General features: G+C 44.8%; 1 protein-coding gene across 4 annotated transcripts in view; it reads left to right on the forward strand.

The window, feature by feature from the left end:
• Positions 1–20,407, forward strand: part of LOC122789298 (nucleolar and coiled-body phosphoprotein 1-like) — a 1,070,760-nt gene that overhangs the window by 518,583 nt on the left and 531,770 nt on the right. For 3 of the 4 annotated variants that reach the window (XM_044056613.1, XM_044056615.1, XM_044056617.1), the window contains one exon: positions 2,129–2,269. In XM_044056613.1, coding sequence (XP_043912548.1) covers positions 2,129–2,269 — 141 coding nt within the window. The remainder of the gene's footprint in view (positions 1–2,128; positions 2,270–20,407) is intronic. The other variant, XM_044056614.1, reaches the window with a different exon arrangement.

Below are 20,407 nucleotides of genomic sequence, written 5' to 3' on the forward strand. Positions count from 1 at the left end.
ATCTCCTACTCCGATGTGATCTCTGCTTAACATGTAAAGCTATGTGAAACCCAGAGCTGTTGGATATGCTACACCTAAAGAAATCCCAATCTGTCTGAGCTACACTCTAGGGACCTAAACCTTGTCACCACAATAAACAGAACCTGCTGGAGGAATAGAGTCCTGTCCCAGAGACATCCCATACTGTGGACCCATTTGTGTCAAGCAAAGTTTCTCATTGGCACTCAAGAAAAATCTGAGTGGATGGGAAATAGTAAATACACACAGAAGTTCACTTCTGTGCTTCTGCTAGACAGGGGCACAGGAAAATAACTTTCTTGGGTGGCATAAGCCATGGAACCTTGTTGGCTATGCTTGCGTAGGCCGTTGGGCCAATAACCTAGTACCTACCTATGAACCTAAGGAACTTTTTACAGTTGTCTGAGTTACCTACAACTTGAGCAGCTTGGACCTCAGTTTAATATTTGAAGCATGACACTGCAGGAGTACCTCCTTCCCACTACTGCACTGCAGTGTCAGTATTAGAGAAGTAGCCTTTTTATGTTGTGCAAAAGTAAAGCTTACAGCCTTTTATCCCTTGACTTTAAAGGTGTGTTTGTGTAATGCGTGTTCATTGATACCTTTTTAGTGTGTATATCTTGTGAATGTGTACATCTTAATGTACTCTAGCTTAAAGGCAGGGAGTCGATTCATTCTGCCTGTAGTGAGTTTGAATAATGTATGTTAGTGCCAGAGCATGATTTTGCTGGCGATGAGGAATTGTAAAGCCCCAACTGAGGGTAGTTTGAATAGTGACCTAGGTGCTTGACAGCAAAGCCATGTCCCATTTTGTATGCCAGTAATTCCAGTTAACCTTTCCCATGAATAGGTAATGTGCTATTGTAAGCACAATTTTCTGCATGTCTAGGAGTATAGGGAGGGGTCCTAGCAGATTTTAACATTGAGGGTGGGTTACAAATGAGTACAGTATATACTTTAATTTTCTGTTGTGAATCTGGCACTGAGTTGTCTAAGTTCTGTATTGCTGTGGTACAGCTTTGGGATTGTTTTAGTACTGCTGATGTAATGACAGATTTGTTTTCACTTACCTTGCACAGTTCCACATAGTTAACAGTTTATCAGAAGTAGTATTTCTACATTCAACACAGCCTCTCACTTTATTTTTCACAGAATGCATTACACACCTTGATTCCTCTTAGTTTTTAGGTGCATGTTAAATACAGAGATTACTGGATTATTTAAGAAAAAGCAGAAAACCAGTAAGCTGCTTTAGTTGGAAATTACGTTCTTCAACTTTAGCAACTAGGACTTCAGCTTAACATTTGAAGGAAGACAGTACAGGAGGACACGTAGCCCAGTTAGTGTGTGCAGAAGTAAAGCCTGCAGCTTTTTATCTCTTGACTTTAAAGGTTTGTGTAATGCACGTTCAGCCACTGACTGTGTATATATCATGAATGTGAGCTTCATTGAATTGAAATTTCCGAAATTTACATTTTCAGTTTCAGATTTTTCAGCTAGTACTGTGGTGGTGGTGCTGCTGTAGCGTTGTCTCCTCCTAGCAAGACGTTCCGTTCGATTCTCAGCTAGAGCGTCTTCTGTGTGGAGGCATACGTGAATGGGGAGTGCTTTCGTTGAAGGTTGTGCGTCAGGGCTGGTAACCCGGTACGTACAAATCCACTACCAATCATTAGCGGACCGGAGTTCCGCTGTGGCGACTCCTAACTGGGAAAAGCCGAAAGAAACAAACAAACTTGTCTGCTCATTCCATAGCTTATATTTCCACCTGCTTGTTCAAATCTGGGTGAAGAATACATTCATATCTTTTCATGTTTGTGGGAGAACTTGAGCCTGCCTCAGACATCTCACAAGATGTGCAGTGCTTGGGGGGGGAATTAGAATACAAACTAATTTTCATTTAATTTATTTTATGCAGTTTAACATGTAAAACGTGGTGAGGATTAACTTCTGATTATAAACATGTTGGTTATCCCATTTTTTCAATGTACTTTTTTTTCTGTGTATCTGTCTGTACCACTATTACCCAGGAGTGGAAAATAGTAGTAGACTATCTGACATTGCTGAATCTCTGCTGTATTGATCACTGCTATTTTTTCTTGTTTTTATTTAGATTCTTCCTCTGATGAGGAACCAGCCGCGAAAAAAATTGCTAAGACAGCAACACCAAAGACGCCTTCTGCAAAACCAGCTCCATCAAAAGCAGCTGCTGTAAAATCTGCTAAAAAGGATTCCAGCTCTTCAGGTAGTTCAGGTACTTTCAGGGTGACTTTAGTAAAAGACTGCATGGTACCATTTCCATTTTAGGTAACTGTTCTGCACAGAAATGTGTAGTAGACTAGGAGAGTAAAGATTTCACCGTTCATTTTACAGACTGAGAATCTGATATTTTGTCATTCTTAAATCTTAACTAGTAGAGGTAATATTTATGGTTCTGCAGGAGATTACAAAATGTTGCTATGTTCTGCAAGTATCCTTATATTAATGCATTTCCCTGTTTTTCCGTAGCATCTGTACATGTTTATAAAAAATATATCACTGTAGATTTTCCTCTCACGTTAGAGGGGCACAGAAATGTTGCTTGAAAAATTCTCCTTTTAGAACAATGATGTATCCAGAGTTTATCAGAAATTGTGTAAAGCCACACAGAATGGATGTTCATAACTGTTAAACCACAACACCTGCGGATGTTCTTCGTGTTTCACTGTTGCAGTCATAACTGTAGGGTACTCCTGCCGGCAGGCAGCCCGAGGTCGGCCAGAATATCAAAGTCTGGGTCCGGCGTCGGCTGTTTCAGCTAGAACCCTGACGTCAGAGCGCATGGGTATAAAGCCGACAGCCGACGCCATCTTCTCCAGTCTTTCTTGCCGTGCGGTGCAAAGCAGTTCGCTAGTTGTTGGCGTTTTCAAGACAACGTGGTGTGATTGTCGTCGGTCCGAAGTTTTCTACTTCTCTTCTCAAAGCTAAGTACCCCGTTGGGGAAACCTTTTTCTTGCTCCTCCGATGTCAGAAAAAGTTAATAATCGTGTATTGTGTGGAAAACAAATACCTCATAAAGATTTCCACTCTTACTGTCTACCTTGCTTAGGCCCTGACCCCGACGTTTCTTGTCGGTTCTGTGCCAGGTTTAATTCTCGCACTATCAAGCGTAGGTACGATTGGGCCTTGAATTACTTCGGTAGACGATTTAATTATAGAATGTCGTCGGATACTTTACTGACTACCGGATTACAGAAGAAGCGCAAAGACAAGGACAGGCCTCCGAGGTCCAAACAGGATACTTTGCAGCCGGAGCCAGCTTCGGGTTCGGCGGTAGTCAGTGAGGCGCTTTTGCAGCCCCTGTCGTCCGCCACTTCAGAACCGATGGCTGACACGGACTCACATGGTGAGCCAACTAGGCCTAGTAATTAGTCTGCTGCAGGACCTTCGGACGCCGCTCCTTCAGATGGGTCCGGAACCGCTGTGCAGGTACCGGCTTCTGAGGGGGTCTTCAGGCCTTCACACATTACTATCTCCACAAAGACAAAAGCTAAATCAAAGACTCCTGTTCTGCTCAAGCTTCTTCGGATTCACCCCCTAAGACTCGGAAGCAATTACTTCGGATGGCTGAGGATTTATTAACTATGATTAGGGGCTCTCACCCTCCTCCTGAGAAAAGGTCTAGACAGGATATCCCTTTTGATTCCTCTGATCAGGCTTCTGTATCTTCTGTTTCTTCCTCTGATCAGGATTACTCCTTTCCTCCTTATGACGATTCGGATGCAGAGGATTCTGTTCCCTCTGCCTCCCCCCCCCCCCGAAGATTTCTCTTTTGGGGAAACCTTGCATGAGATGAGGGAGCATTTTCATTGGGAAGGTCAGGATTATTCTGCTTCCAAAAAGAGACTCTGGGAATTCCTTCTCCCTCAGCACAGGCCTTTAGCTATTCCTCCTGTATTTGACATTGTGGATCATGCCTTCTCTGAAGCTAGCTTGAATCCTGATTCCATGCCGCCTGCTCCTTCTAAGCCTGATAGATTTTACAGGGTCCCTGATTCTCATCAATTCTTATTCAAGAATCCTTCTGCTGATCCTGAAACTATTTTGCAGGGTTCCAAGGCTGCTAAGGCCGCCTCCTCTAAGAATCCTATCCCCTCTGAAAAGGATTCTCGTGCCTTGGACAGGTTGGGGCAAAAAGGTTTATACTTCAGCTACCCTTTCTATTAGAGATTTAAATTGCCAGTTTCACATGTTTAAGTATCAACAGTTTCTTTTATCTGTTTTAAAACAAAGGATTTCTGCCTTTCCTGCATGAGCTGAGGACAAGGAATTACAGGATGTGTTGCATGCTACTGAACAAGTTAGCAAACATAGTTTACATTGTGGTTTTGATGCCTTAGAGGCTTCTTGCAGGGCGGCTGCCTCTGGTACTGTTATCAGGAGACATGCTTGGCTTCGTGAGCAGAACCTACCTGAACAGGTTAAGGCAAAATTTCTAAATGCCCCTGTTCAGCATGATGTCTTATTTGGATCTAAGGCTGAGGAGGTTATTAAAAAGATGGAAGAAAAAGCCAAGTCTATGCAGGCTGTAAAAGATTTCTTGCAAGTTCAACCTCCTAGATTTTCCAGAAATTGGCCCTCCAAAAATTGGTCTTTTCCCACCTCTGACAGGCCTCAAAGGGGAAGATATAGACGCTCCAGAGGTCGGGCGCAGGCTCAGGCCTCTTACAGATCTAGACAGTGGACTGCTTCTTCACCTAGAAGGGGAGAAGACAGATCTCAAACCCAAAGAAAGCAGACTCAATGACTCCCTCTGTTGGGCTTCAGGTCCTCCTTCCCTGGATGCCCCTCTCGGAGGAAAACTTACTCTTTTTTACCAAAATTGGACTCACATTACCCAGGACAAAATGGGTGTTGGATGTGATTTTGAAAGGTTACAGATTCCACTTTCACACTCTGCCAAGGCCTTCCGGCTGGCCAGATCTGCCAAAACATCAATGGACAGAGGCCTTAAATCAAGTGGACGCTTTATTGGCCTTAAGAGCCATAGAACCTGTTCCACCTCTAGAGATGGGGAAAGGTTTTTACTCAAGACTTTTTCTGGTTCCAAGAAAACAAAACTCCTGGAGACCTATTCTGGACCTCTCAATATTAAACACCTTTTTGGAAATTCCAAAATTCAAGATGCTTACACTTCAACTTCTTCCAATGCTCTCACAAGATGCTTGGATGGTAACATTGGACTTAAGAGGCTTACTTACATGTCCCCATAAGGCAACATTGCAGAAAGTACCTCAGATTCAAGGCAGGCTCAAGACGCTTCCAATTCTCTGTACTGCCATTTGGCTTATCTACTGCGCCCAGAGTTTTTACCAAATGCCTGGCTCCAGTAGTAGCTTACTGCAGACTTCAGGGGATTCAGATTTACCCCTATCTGGACGACTGTCTAATTCAGGCAGACAGCAAGGACCTTCTACTTCAACATCTGCATTTTGTTCAACGTCTTCTCCTTCTACTGGGATTTTCAGTGAACACAAGTCACATTTGATTCCTTCTCAACGAATGATCTTCTTGGGAGCTCTTTTGGACACAAGTTTACAGAAGGCCTTCCTCACTCCAGAAAAACAGTTACAGCTGGCTTCCATCTTCAAGACCTTGGCAGCATTAACTCTGCTCACTGCAAGGAAATTCCTGCAGGCTCTGGGCTACATGGCCTCTTGCATCCTGTTGATTCCAAATGCGAGGCTTTGCATGAGGAAACTTCAATGGTACCTAAAGAGTGTATGGTCTCAACATTGCCACAGTCTGGATACAATGATTCCATTTATTCCCTGCCTCCAGAAGGAATTCCTTTGGTGGTCCAGGGCGTGTGTTTTGAACGAAGGCAAGCCCTTTCGTCTGCCTCAACCTACTCAGATCATAACCACGGACGCCTCGGATTATGCAAGGGGAGCTCATTTTCTAGACAAATGCCAACAGGGTTCTTGGACAAACAAACACCTTCTATGGCACATCAACTTGAAAGAAATGTTAGCAGTCCAAAATGCTCTCCTAGCCTTCCAGACTCTTTTGAAGCCAAGACCTCTGCTAATTCGAACAGACAATACCACAGTCATGTGGTACATAAACAAGCAAGGGGGCTCTCACTCTTACCCCCTTTGCAGACTTGCCATGACCTTATGGGATACAGCCCAAAATTTGAATCTGGATCTTCAGGCACAGTTCATTCCAGGAAAACAAAATCTCTTAGCAGACAGCCTAAGCAGAAACATTTTGGATCCTCACGAATGGATGTTGGACCCCAACTTATTCAGCAAGATAACTGCAGTTTGGGGCTGTCCTCAGATCTGTTTGCATCTCATCTCAACCATCAGTTGCCTCTCTTTTGCACCAGGTCCTTCCACAAGACAGCTTGGAAAGTGGATGCCCTGTCCTTCAGCTGGAGGAATCTTTCGGGATATGCCTTCCCTCCTCTTCCTCGGGTATTGCTAAAGATAAAGCTAGACAAACCCAGACTGATCATTTTGATAGCTCCGAATTGGCCTCGTCAGTTTTGGTACCCTACTCTACTGCACCTTTCCTTGGTACCTCCTTGGAGTCTTCCTCTGACACATTCTCTACTGTCCCAGCATCAGGGTCAGGTATTTCACTCTCAAATCAAGACTGTCTGGCAGCTTGGCTCATCAAAGGCAATTGATTCCTTCTCTTCCTAAACAAGTTTTGGATGTTCTTTTGGAAGCTAGGCGTCCTAGTACAAGGAAATCTTATGCTTCTAAATGGAAAAGATTTTGTATTTGGATGCAGTATCGTGGCTCTGATCCTTTAATACCTGATATCTCATCTATTTTACTTTATCTCTCAGACCTTTTGATTAAAGGCCTTTCATTTTCTTCCATTAAAATTCATGCTTCTGCTATTTCGGCACATTTCAGTTGTGATCCTCCCATTTTTTCCCACCAGTTGGTCAGACAATTTCTGAGAGGAGCTAAGAATTTAAAACCTCCTAGAACTCCTCCTGTCCCTCCTTGGGATCTCAGCTATGTTTTGGAAAAGCTTACTTTGCCTCCTTTTGAGCCTGCTGCCTCTGCGGACATTAAGTTCTTATCCTGGAAGACTGCTATCTTGTTGGCCTTGACTTCTGCCAGAAGGGTGTCTGAGTTACAAGCCCTCATGGCCGTGGAACCATACCTAATCTTCCATCAGGACAGAGTTTCCTTGAGGACCAATCCTACTTTTATGCCTAAGGTAGTTTCTAGAGTGGCTCTAAATCAGACTATTCACCTTCCTACCTTTTTTCCAAAACCCCAAAATAGGGGGGAAAGGATTTTGCATTCATTAGACGTACACAGGCAACTACGTTTTTACCTGGACAAAACTAAAAGTTTCAGAAAATCAGAACAATTGCTTATTTCTTTTGCTTCCAGTTCTCTTGGTAAAGCCATTTCTAAGCAAACTATTTCCAAATGGATTGCTCATGGAATAAGATATTGTTACTCTCTTTATGGAAAACAGATTCCAGGTACCGTCAGGACTCATTTTACTAGGGCAGCTGCCACTTCAGCAGCCTTTCTCAGAGGAGTTCCTACCAAGGACATTCTGGACGCTGCCACTTGGAGCTCTGTGCATACTTTTTCCAAGCACTATAACCTCCCTTTGTACTCTAAGTCTAGGGCAGGCTTTGTGTACGCTGTCTTGCAGGGTCTTCTCGCTGCTCCTTCTACTTCATAACCTCCTCCCGTATTCTCAGCTTTGGGATGCTACCCTACAGTTATGACTGCAACAGTGAAACACGAAGAACATAGTACAGTTGTGTATACCTACCATAAATGTAGATGTTAGTGTCTTCACTGTTGCAGTCAGTGTTTCCCTCCCTCCAGACCCCTCTTGTTTCTATTTGCTTACTGGGTTTTCCTTTCCACTACCTTTCTGGTGTATTTGTGTTTACCTTGGGACACCTTTTGGTTTTATGGGGGCTTCTGACATCAGGGGCAAGAAAGGCTGGAGAATATGGCGTCTGCTGTCTGCTTTATACCCATGCGCTCTGACGTCAGGGTTCTAGCTGAAACAGCCAACGCCGGACCCAGACTTTGATATTCTGGCCGACCTCGGGCTGCCTGCCAGCAGGAATACCCTACAGTTATGACTGCAACAGTGAAGACACTCTAACATCTACATTTATGGTAAGTATACACAGCTGTACTTTATGCACAAATCATTATATGCACACCTCTTTACATTGACTGTCAGTCTAGCTTGTAAGCTCAAGTCCATGTGATTTACTGGATAGTCTGACAAATCCACAGTAGCCTCTCTCCAGTGAGTTCTTGCTGGGGGGTGAGCTTCAGAAATATGAAGGTACATATACTATACAGGCAGGAACATGCAGAAGAATGTTACACAATGATTGTAGAAAATTTGATACTGCTGCTTTCAAAAGCTTAGGCTCTGAAGCTCAAGCTCCTCCCCTAACCATAATGCTTCTGTCCCCCCTGATTACCTCAGATCTCATCTTCCACTCTTACAAGCGTCACAGTCCATTGTCTCTGGCTCCTATGAAAGAGATAAGATGTTCATGTTTCACTGTTGCAGTCATCGCACTAGGGTTATCTGCCTGCAAGTAGCCCTCAGCCTGAATACCAGAGTCTTGGGATTTCTGCATCAGATGCTGTCGCCACTTCCATGATGTCAGGTCGTCAGATATAAAACAGGCAGCAGACACCATTACATCAGCTTTTCTTGCCATGTGGGAGCCCAAAGCAGAAGTAGTTCACAAGTGCCAGTCTGCCGCTACTTGTAGTTTTTGTTTTTCGAGTTTCAAACCTGCAGTCTTAAAAAGCTAAGTACCCCATTGAGTATCCTTTTTTTCTTGCTCTAACGGATGTCAGAAAGTTAACTGTCTTGCCTGTGGAAAGCAAACACCTCAGAGATTTTCATTCTTACTGCGTCACCTGTTTAGGCCCTGACAGCGGCGTTCCTAGCTCTCAGTTTTGTGCCTTGTTCAATGCCCGAACTATTCATTGTTAGGCTATCGTCGTTCTCCCTATTCCAAAATGGCTTCGATAAGCAAAAGTAAGGATAAAGACAAACTGCATAGGTCCAAAACTGCCAACGATGCTTCCGTTAAGTTAGTCACCAGTCCACCGGTACTCAGTGAGGTGCTTTTGCAGCCCCTGATGCCCACTTCTGCAGATTCGCAGGCCTCTACTGAGACCCATTCAGTGTCCGGTATGCTGCTAGATGCTTCGATTATAGAACCTGCGAATGTGTCTACCTTAGATGGTTCTGGAGCAGCTGTGCAGGCACTGGCTTCTGAGGGTATAATCAGGCCTACAGACATTCATATTAAACCCTATGCCATAGTTTTCATCCAGGCCAAAAACTCACACTACGATTAGAAAAGCGACCAAACCACAGGCTCAGGCCCATATGCCTCAAAAACAAATGCTTAGAATGGCTGAAGACCTTATTACCTTAATTAGGGGAAGCCAGCCTTCCCCCCCTCTGAGACCTAGAACTGATTTTCTTTCTGATTCTTCTGATCAGGAATCTGAAATTTCTGCTCCTTCTGATTATCAGGATTTGCCCTCATCTACTTATGAGGATTCTGATGCAACGGATTCCATTCCCTCTGCTTCCCCTCCAGAAGATTTTTCTTTCTATGAAACCTTGCTTACTCTTAGGGAGCATTTCTTCTGGGAAAACCAGGATTACTAGAGTCCAAAAAGAGACTTGGGGAATTCTTACTCCTACCTCAGTACAGGCCTTTAGCTATTCCTCCTGTTCTGGACATTGTAGATGATGCTTTCTTGGACTCTAGCTTTACCCCAGACACTTAACTCCAGCTCCCAGAAAACCTGACTGGTACTACAGAGTACCTGACTCTCTCAAGTTCCTCTTCAAGAATCCTTCTGCGGATCCAGAGACCATTTCCCAAGGACCAAAAGGCATTAAGGCTACTGCTGCCAAAAATCCTACCCCTTCTGATAGAGATTCTAGAGCCTTGGACAGAAGGGGTAAGAAGGTATACACTTCTGCTACTCTGGCCATTAGGGCTTTAAATTGCCAGTTTCATATAAAGTATCAACAGCATATTATGGGACTACTAAAACAGAAAATAATGATTCCGGACTGTGCTGAACGCAAAGAATTGCAAGATTTAATGCATTCTGCAGAACAAGTTGGTAAACATACTTGCAGTGTGGTTTTGATGCTTTAGAAGCATCTTGTAGAGCTGTCACTGGGTCTGTACTTGGAAGGCATGCTTGGCTTAAGTAACAAAACTTGCCAGATCAAAACTCATTACAGCCGAGTGACGTCTCCAGGCGTTTCTGCAGTTACACCCTACTGCTCCTCTAGGCGTCAAATATTGCCTGTTCATATTTGCTTTAATAATTCCTAAACCATGTTACATACAAGGTATCGGAAAATTTTATCTTGAAGCATACATGATAGCAAACACAATATATGATCTCTGTCAATGGGTATTTGTTAAAAGTGTAAGGTGATAACTTCAATTTTTAAATGCTGAAGCCACGCCCACTAGGAGTTAAAGGTACACACTCAAAAGTGCATTACTGGAGGGAACGAGGTAAAGCTAAATTACTGGATGCTCCCTTAAGCCAAGACTGTCTTTTTGGCAACAAAGCAGAAGTCCTCAAAAGGATGGAGGAAAAAGCTAAATCTATGCAAACTGTTAAAGATTTCCTACAAGTATAGCCTCCCAGATTCAGTAGGCATTGGCCTTCAAAGTACTGGTCTTTTACAGTCCCTTCCAGGCCTCCTCAGTCCAAACCCATGAACAGCAGACCATCTAGGCTACAGTCTCAGACTTTGCACAGATCTAAGTGGTGGGAGGCTCCCACTTCCAAAGCAGGGAGTAGTAAGCCCACCTCCCTATGGAAAAATAGCACAATGACTTGACCTTAAACCTTCCAAGCCTTGCTCAACTACCTGCTCCCTTAGGAGGAATGCTCGCCCCGCATGCAAAAAACTGGGAACTCATTACCCAGGACAAATAGGTTTTGAACATAGTTTCCCAAGGATACAGATTCCACTTCCACGCACTACCAACCCCAAATGGTTGGCCATACCTACCCCCAAATCAATGGGCAGAGGCCCAACAGCAGGTTCTCTCTCTTCAGTATCAGGGCTATTCAACCTGTCCCAGCAGAACAAAAGGGACAAGGTTTTTATTAAAGACTTTTTCTGGTACCTAGAAAAGACAACTCCTGGTGTCCTATTCTGGACCTCTCTGTTCTCAACACCTTTCTGGTGGTTCCAAAATTCTAAATGCTAACAGCTTCTTCCTATTCAAGCTAAGGATGCCTGGCTGGCAACCCTAGACTTGAAGCTTACCTGCACATCCCAATAAGAGTATCCTGCAGACAATACCTTCATTTCGGGGCGGGCTCTATGCGCTTTCATCTCTCTGCACTTCCCTTTGGCTTATCTACTGCACCCAGGGTGTTCACAAAGTGTCTAGCTCCAGCCATTGCATTTTGCAGGCAGTGAAATATTCAAATTTACCCATACTTGGAAGATTGTGATTTGGGCAGAAAGCCAGGACTTGCTTATTACATCTGGCATTCATAAAGAAACTTCTAACCTCACTGGGGTACACCATCAGCAAAAAGAAATCTCACCTAGTACCTTGCCAACAGATTGTATTCCTGGGAGCAAGCTTGAACACAACTTCCCAGATGGCATTCCTCACTCCGGAGAAACAAGTTTATTTGACAGCCTACTTCAAACTATTGGCCACAAAACCCCAGCAATCTGCAAGGAAAATACTGCAACCTGTCTGGTTCATGGCCTCTTGCATTCTAATAATTCCATGTGCCAAGACTGCATATGAGGAAACTCCAATGGTATCTAAAAAGCCTATGGTGTCTGCATTCTCAGGACCTAGTAGCAATAATTCCTATCATTCCTTGTATAAAGACAGAGTTCCTCTGGTGGGCAGAGGCCTGCTACCACAAGGGGACTCCCTTACACTCTACCCCCTGCCACCCAAACCCTAACAGGCGCATCAGACTATGCATGGGGGGCTCACATGACAGGGCAAATGGAACCTGAGACAGATGCACCTGCATATCTTTCAAAAAGAAATGTTAGCTGTACAGAATGCTCGGACAGCTTTCAAAGACCGTATTCTACCAGGACAACTATTGGTAGACAGACAATACCACAATTATGTGGTACATAAGCAGGGAGGAAACCACTCATACCCTCTGCAGACTAGCCATGGTTCTGTGGGACACAGCCTTGACCTACCAAGTACACTTACAAGCACAATGCCTGCCAGACGAACTAAATTCACTGGCAGACTAGTTAAGCAGAAATCTCAAAGACCCACATGAATGGGAACCAGAACCCAAAATAGTCAAGCTCTTGAAGAACAAATGGGGGACTCCAGAGGTAGGCCTGTTTGCCTCCCCTCAGAACTACCAATTGAACAAATTCTGCACAAGAACTCCCCACAGTCAAGCTTGGAAAGTGGATGCCCTGTCCTTTATCTTGGAAAGCCTCTGTTTATGCCTTCCCCCTCTGCCTCTCCTGTCGTAGGTTCTACTAAAGATCAAGCAGAACAAGCTAAGGACAATACTGATTGCACCTAACTGGCCACGCCAGCACTGGTACCCCCTCTTGCGCAGTATGACACTGCTACAACCATGGCACCAGCCTCAGACCCCTTCCCTGCTATCCCAGCAGGCGGGCCAAATTCTGCACCCTCCGCTTCAAACTCTGAACCTTGCAGCCTGGCTAATTCCTTGAGCTCTTCTCTAGCATCCCTCAGTAAGCACGTACTGGATGTCATTCTGGAGGCAAGGAGGCCTAGTACTAGAAAATCCTATGCTGAAAACTGGAAAAGATACTGTTCCTGGAGCTAGGCTCGGGAGATGGGCACAACGGTGCCCAGCTTACCTCATATTCTACAGTACTTAACAGAAATGCTCCACAAGGGCCTGTCCTTCTCGTCAGTTAAAATTCATGCCTCTGCCATTTCAGCACATTGTAATACTGAGCCACCCCTCTTTTCTCACACCTTGCTAAAGCAATTTCTTAGAGGGGCCAAAAATTTAAGACCCCCCCCCCCCCAGGAGAGCTCCGACTCCAGCCTGGGACCTTAGCTTTGTCTTCCCCCCTTTGAGCCAGCTGCTACAGCAGAGTTGAAATTCCTTTCTTGGAAAACAGCTTTCCTTCTAGCCATCACTTCAAGAAGTGTGTGAATTACAGGCCCTCATGGCAGTGGGAACCCTTCATTACCTTCCATGCGGACAGGGTTTTCGTCTGGACTTAATCCTTCCTTTATGCCCAAGGTGGTGTCTAGTGTGGCCCTTAATCAGTCCATTCATTTGCCTACTTTTTTTCCCCTAATCCACAAAACAAAGGGGAACGAATACTGCACTCTGGACGTGCACAGACAACTTATGCTTAGTCCTGTCCAAATAGAATCTATCAGAAAATCTGAACAGCTGCTAGTTGGCTTTGCTGCAGGGGCAGAGGGGAAGGCCATTTCAAAGCAAACCATTTCCAAACTAATAGCCCAATGCATTAGTTTCTGCTACAAGCACCATGGAAAACCTAACCATGGAAAACGTACCCCACAGGGGATAAGATCACATTCCACCAGGGCTGCATCTACCTCTGCGGCATTTCTCAGAGGAGTCCCTACCAGGGACATCCTAGAAGCTGCTACCTAGAGCTCTGTACATACCTTTACCAAGCATTACCACATGCCTATCTTTTCTAAATCCAGAGCTGGATTTGCCACTGCAGTCTTGCAGGGCTTAATAGCTGGCCCTAATGCTCTTTACTACCTCCTCCCTTCCTTAGCTTTGGGAATCAACCCAAATGTGATGACTGCAACAGTGAAACACACAACATAGTACAGTTGTGTACACTTACCATAAATGTAGATGTTCGAGTGTATTCACTGTTGCAATCCTGGATGTTCTTCGTGTTTCACTGTTGCAGTCATTACATTTGGGTTATCTGCTTGCAGTAGCCCTCAGCCGGCCTGATTAATAAAGTCTTGGGTCCTACGTCGGTTGCTGTCTCTTCCGTGACGTCAGGGGGTATAAAACATGCAGCCAACGTCATTACATCAGTCTTCCTTGCTGTGTGGTGCCCAAACTAGAAGTAGTTCAAGTGTCTGTTGGCCGACTCCTGAAATTTTCATTTTAGAGTTTCAGAAATTCTTCAACTAAAACCTAAGTACCCCGTTGGGGAAACTTTTTCTTGCTATAAACCGATGTCAGTAAAAGTAAATTGCATTTCTTGTGGAAAGCAAATGCATCATAAAGATTTTCATTCGTACTGTATTCCTTGCCTTGGTCCTGACCATGACGTTCCTCGCTGTTGGTTTTGTGCCTTATTTAAACCACGAGCTGTCCATCTGTTTGCACTTGTAAATATTTTGGTGCTCTGTTAAATTATCCTGATATGTCTTCGGTAAGTCCTCCAACTACCGACATTCTGAAAAAACGCAAAGATAGACAGAGGCCGCCCAGTCCGCCAGTACTCAGTGAGGCGCTTTCACAGCCCCCGATACCTGCTACTTCAGATTCGCAGGCCTCTACTGACACCCATTTAGAGTCTGGTATGCCGCGAGATGCTTCAACTGTGGAACTTGCGGATGTCTCTACCTTGGATGGGTCCGGAGCCATTGTGCAGTCACTGGCTTCTGAGGGTATATTCAGGCCTACTGACTTGCATATTAAACCAGCACCATCTTTTTCTACAAGGCCTAAAACTCCGTACCATGCCTAGAAAACTGACACCCAGACAACATGGTCAGGCCTCTATGCCTAAAATACAAATAAGAATGGCTGAAGACCTTATTACTTTAATCAGGGGAAGCTATCTTTCCCTCTCTGAGACCTACGACTGAGTTTGCTTATGATGCTTCTGACCAGGATTCTGAAATTTGTTTCTTCTGACCAGGATTTGCCCTTATCTACCTATGAGGATTCTGATGCTGAGGACTCTATTCCTTCTGCTCCCCCCGCCCCCCGAGGATTTCTTTTGGTGAAACCTTGCATACTCTCGGAGCATTTTCATTGGGAAAGTCAGGATTTCTCTGATTCAAAAGAGGCTTAGGGATTTCTTACTCCTGCCCCAGCACAGGCCTTTAGCTATACCTCCTGTACTGGACATTGATGCCTTTTTGGAATCTAGCATGGCCCCTGACTCTCTCCCTCCTGCTTCCAGAAAACCGATAGATATTACAGGGTTCCTGACTCTCAAGTTCCTTTTCAAAAATCCTACTGCAGATCCTGAAACCGTTTCACAGGGACCCAAGGGCATTAAAGCTACTACTGCCAAAAATCCTACCCCCTCTGATAGAGACTCCAGGGCGCTGGATAGATGGGGTAAGAAGGTTTGCACTTCTGCAACTTTGGACATTAGGGCCTTCAATTGCTAGTTTCATATGCTAAAGTAGCAGCATATTATTGGATTGCTTAAACAGAAAATAATGATTATTCTTGATTGTGCTGAAAGTAAGGATTTACAGGATTTATTGCATTCTGCTGAACAAGTTGGTAAACATGCATTGCAATGTGGTTTTGATTCACTAGAGGCATCTTGCAGGGCTGCGGTAACTGGGTCTGTGTGTAGCAGAAGGCATGCTTCACTTAAGGAGCAATCCTTGCCAGATCATGTTAAAGCGAAATTACTGGATGCTCCCTTCAATCAGGACCACCTGTTTGGCAACAAGGCAGAAGTTCTTAAAGATGGAGGAAAAAGCTAAATCTATGCAAACTGTTAAAGATTTTTTACAAGTAACCGCCAAGATTTAGTAGGCATTTGCCTTCTAAGAATTTGTCCTTTCCTGCCTCTTCCAGACCTTCAGTCCAAACCCAGATCCAGCAGAGCACCCAGGCTTGCGTCCCAGGGGACGCACAGGACTAAGCAGTGGGGGGGGGCTCCACTACCAAATCTGGGAGTAGTAACCCCCCCCCCCCATGGTAAACTGTATCACTGACTTATTTTTTAAAACTTCCAAGCACTTCTCAACTGACTGCCCCTTTTTGGGGGAGGGGGGGAGATTGCACTTCATGCAAAGAACTGGGGACTCATTAACCAGGACAAATGGGTTTTAAATAGTATCCCAAGAATACAGATTTCACTTCCACACGTTACCATCTCCAAGATTTTGGCCGGATCTACCTCCAGATCAACGGGTAGAGTCCCAAACGCAAGTACTCTCTCAGGCATAGGGGCTGTTCAGTTGGTACCAGAAGAGGAAAAGGGACAGAGGTATCTACTATTTTTCCTGGTACCCAGAAAAGACCATGGTGTCATCCTGGACCTGTCTACTCTACACACCTTTTTGGAGATTCCAAAATTCAAGATGCTGACTCTTCAGTTGCTTCCTATGCTAAGCAAAGATGCCTGGTTGGCAACAGTAGATTTAAAGGAAGCATATCTGCACATCCCAATCAGGGAATCTTGCAGAAGATACCTACGCTTCAAAGCAGGTTACACGCACTATCAGTTCTCTGCACTGCCATTTGGCTTGTCTACTGCACCCAGGGTATTCACAAAGTGCCTAGCTCCAGTCATTGCATTTTGGGGGCAAAGAAATATTCAAATATACCCATACCTGGACGATTGTCTAATTCAGGCAGAAAACCAGGACATACTTTTGAATCATCTGGCTTTTGTACAAAGGGTGCTAACTTGTCTGGGGTACACCATAAATGAAAATAAATCACACCTGGTACCCTGTCAACAAATTATATTCCTGGGAGCAAGCTTGATTACAACTTCCCAGATGGCTTTCCTCATGCCAGAGAAACAAATTCACTTGACAACCCACTTCAAACAAGTGACCACAAAAACACTGCTCATCTGCAAGGCAAATACAAGCCGTGGGTTTTATGGACTCCTGCATTCTAATTCCATATGCAAGACTGTGTATGAGGAAACTACAATGGTATCTAAAAAGCTTATGGTGTCAACATTCTCAGGATCTAGCAGCAGTGTTTCCTATCATTCCTTGCCTATGCCTAGAGTTCCTTTGGAGGGCAGAGGCCTGCCACCTAAACAAGGGACTACCAGTCACACTACCCCCTGCCGCCCAAACCCTAACAGACGCATCAGACTACGCATGGGGGGGGCGCACCTGGTAGGGAAGTTCATTCAGGGCAAATGGAACCCAATTCAAATGCACCTTCACATCAATCATAAAGAAATGTTAGCTGTACAGAATGCTCTGACAACCTTCAAGGACCACATTCCAGGGCAATTAATGGTAGACTGACAACACCACTGTTATGTGGTACATAAACAAGCAGGGGGGTACACATTCTTACCCCCCTCTGCAGACTAATCATGACATTGTGGAACACAGTCTTGAGCTACCAAGTGCATCTACAAGCTCAATTCCTGCCAGGAAAACTAAATGCAGACTGGCAGACGGACTATGCAGAAACCTCATGGACCCACACGAGTTGAATTTGGAACAAAGGATTTTCAACATGTTGACAAGCAAATGGAGGACCCCAGATATAGACCTGTTTGCCTCCCCCAGAACTGTCAATTGGAAACATTTTGCGCAAGGACTCCCTACAGACGAGCTTGGGAAGTGGATGCTCTGTCCTTCAGCTGGAAAAACTTATCCGTTTATGCCTTTCCTCCTCTGCCTCTGCTCTCCAAAGTACTCAAACAAGACAAACCAAGGATGGTTTTGATTGCACCAGACTGGCCACACTAATGCTGGTACCCACTCCTGTGCAGTGTCAATGTTGGCCCCATGGTACCTGCCTCAGACTCCTACCCTGCTGTCTCAGCAGGGGAATAGTTTCTGCACCCTCAGCTTCAAACATTGAACCTAGCAGCCTAGCTAATTACCAAAGCTCTCCTTTACCATCCCTCAGTAAACCAGTGATGGGTGTAATTTTAGAGGCAAGGAGGCCTAGTACTAGAAAGTCTTATGCTGAAAAATGGAAAATATTCTGTGCCTGGACAAGGGATGAGCACAGCAGCACCCAATTTACCTCAGATTTTGCAATACTTAACTGAGATGCTTCACAAGGGCCTGTCTTTTTCCTCAAAAATTCATGCCTCAGCCATTTCAGCTCATAACACAGAACCTCCCCTCTTTCATCCACTGCTCAAGCAGTTCTCAGAGGGGCCAAAAATTTAAGACCACCCACGAGAGCTCCAACTCCAGCCTGGGACCTTAACTTTTGTATTGGAGAAACTCACCCTTCCTCCTTTCGGGATAGCTGCTACTGCTGATTTAAAATTCCTTTCGTGGAAAACTGCTTTCCTTTTAGCCTTCACTTCAGCAAGAAGGGTGTCTGAATTACAGGCCCTTATGGCAGTGGAGCCTTTCATCAGTTTTCATGTGGGCAGGGTGTCCATCAGGACCGATCCCTTTTTCATGCCAGAGGTGGTATCCAGTGTGGCCTTTAATCAGTCCATTTGCCAACCTTCTTTACTAATCCACAGAACAAGGGGGAATGGATACTGCACTCCTTAGATGTGTGCAAACAACTTGGATTCTACTTGGACAGGACTAAACCTCAAAGGAAGTCTGAACTGCTGGTGGCATTTGCTGCAGGGACAGAGGGGAAGGCTATTTCAAAGCAAGCCATCTCCAAATGGATAGGCCATTGCAATCATTTCTTCTTTAAGCACCATGGAAAACCTATCCCACAGGGGATCAGACCCCACTCACAGGGCTGCATCTACCTCTACAGCCTTTCTCAGAGGCGTACCTACCAGGGACATCCCAGAAGCTGCTACCTGGAGTTCTGTAAATACTTTCACCAAGCATTACCATTTGCCAATTTTCTCTAAATCCAGAGCTGGCTTTTCCACTGCAGTTTTGCAGGGCGTTATAGCTGGTTCTAATGCTATCTAAATTCCTCCTCCCATCCTTAGCTTTGGGAATCTACCCAGATGTGATGACTGCAACAGTGAAACACAAAGAACATAGTACAGTTGTGTACACTTACCATAAATGTAGATGTTCAAGTGCATTCACTGTTGCAGTCCTGGTTGCCCTCCCTCCAGCTCCCGGACTTCTTTTGGCTCTACCTCTTCTCTCCTTTTCGATGCTTAAAAGCATTATGGTGTATTTGCTTTTTTATTGGAGGTCTAATCTTTTATATTTATAGATTTAATTGCTTCCCATTACAGGGGCACCTGACATCTGGGGCAAGAAAAACTAATGTAATGACGCTGGCTGCATGTTTTATACCCCTGACGACCTGACATCACAGAAGAGCAACTGACGCAGAAATCCAAAGACTCTGGTATTCAGGCCGGCTGAGAGCTACCCGCAGGCAGATAACCCAAATGTGATGACTACAGCAGTGAATACTCCATCTACATTTATGGTAAGTGTACACAACTGTACTTTGTTTAATCTCGACGTTCATTCTTGCACATGGGGTTCAGTGCCGATCCATTGGCTCTAAGTTGGCAGCTTTCACAAGCTCAAGATCTTAGTAGCTCAAGGCAAAGTCCTTATCCCATGATGCACTGTCTCACCTCAGATATAGTTTGCCGCTGCAACAGATCGAGGGTTGAGAGAGAGCTCGAGCCATTATTTCTTTTCTTATCTTGATACCAAACATTTTGCATTTTTCTCAGATGTTCTTCATCTCACATTGCTGCAGTACTTACTTATGGGTAGTCCGCTGTCCTCGGTCGGCCCGAATACCAAAGTATTAGGCTGACGTCGGTCATGGGCGCCTAGATCTGACATCAGAGCGTCAGGGTATAAAGGCGCATGACCGACGTCATATCCTCAGTCTTTTTTGCCGCATGGTCCGATGCAGAAGCAGCGTTGCAAGTGCCGTACGGCGTTCTGAAATTTTTCGTTTTCGGAGTTTCAGACCGATACCAAGTTGGGCTAAGTACCCCGTTGGGGAATATTTTTGTTTTTTCTTGCCTCAGTTACTTACGGATGTCAGAAAAAGTGAATAATTGTATTTCTTGTGGGAAACAGATACCGCATAGGGATAACGACTGGCTTTGTATTCCTTGTTTGGGACGAGCACGGCGTAGTTGGGTGTCGGTTTTGTGCTAGCTTTAATAAGCGCACTATAAAACGGAGCTTAGATTGCGCTAGGTTAGTCTTTGGCAAGAGGTGTAATTATAATATGCCGTCGGATGTTCCGACGCCTGCTTCTAAGAAGCGCAAAGACAAATCTTTAAAGCCTAGGCAGGATGATTCGTCCGTTACGGACGCCGGATCTTTAGAAGCTACAGCTGAACAGGTGGATCCGGCTGAAGTTTCTGTTGAGTCCCAGGGGGAAACTTTGATTTTACATGATGTGGTCTCTCAGGAGGCAGGTCAGGCTGAAGGGGCCTCTCAGGTTACTATTCTCCCTTCTATGCCTAAGGTGGTTAGGCCTTCTGTTACTGTTTCTAAGGCTCCTTCTAAGGGCAG

The sequence above is a fragment of the Protopterus annectens genome, chromosome 14.part0 (genome assembly GCF_019279795.1).
Source record: "Protopterus annectens isolate FY-2018-M chromosome 14.part0, PAN1.0, whole genome shotgun sequence".
Taxonomy (NCBI): domain Eukaryota; kingdom Metazoa; phylum Chordata; order Ceratodontiformes; family Protopteridae; genus Protopterus; species Protopterus annectens.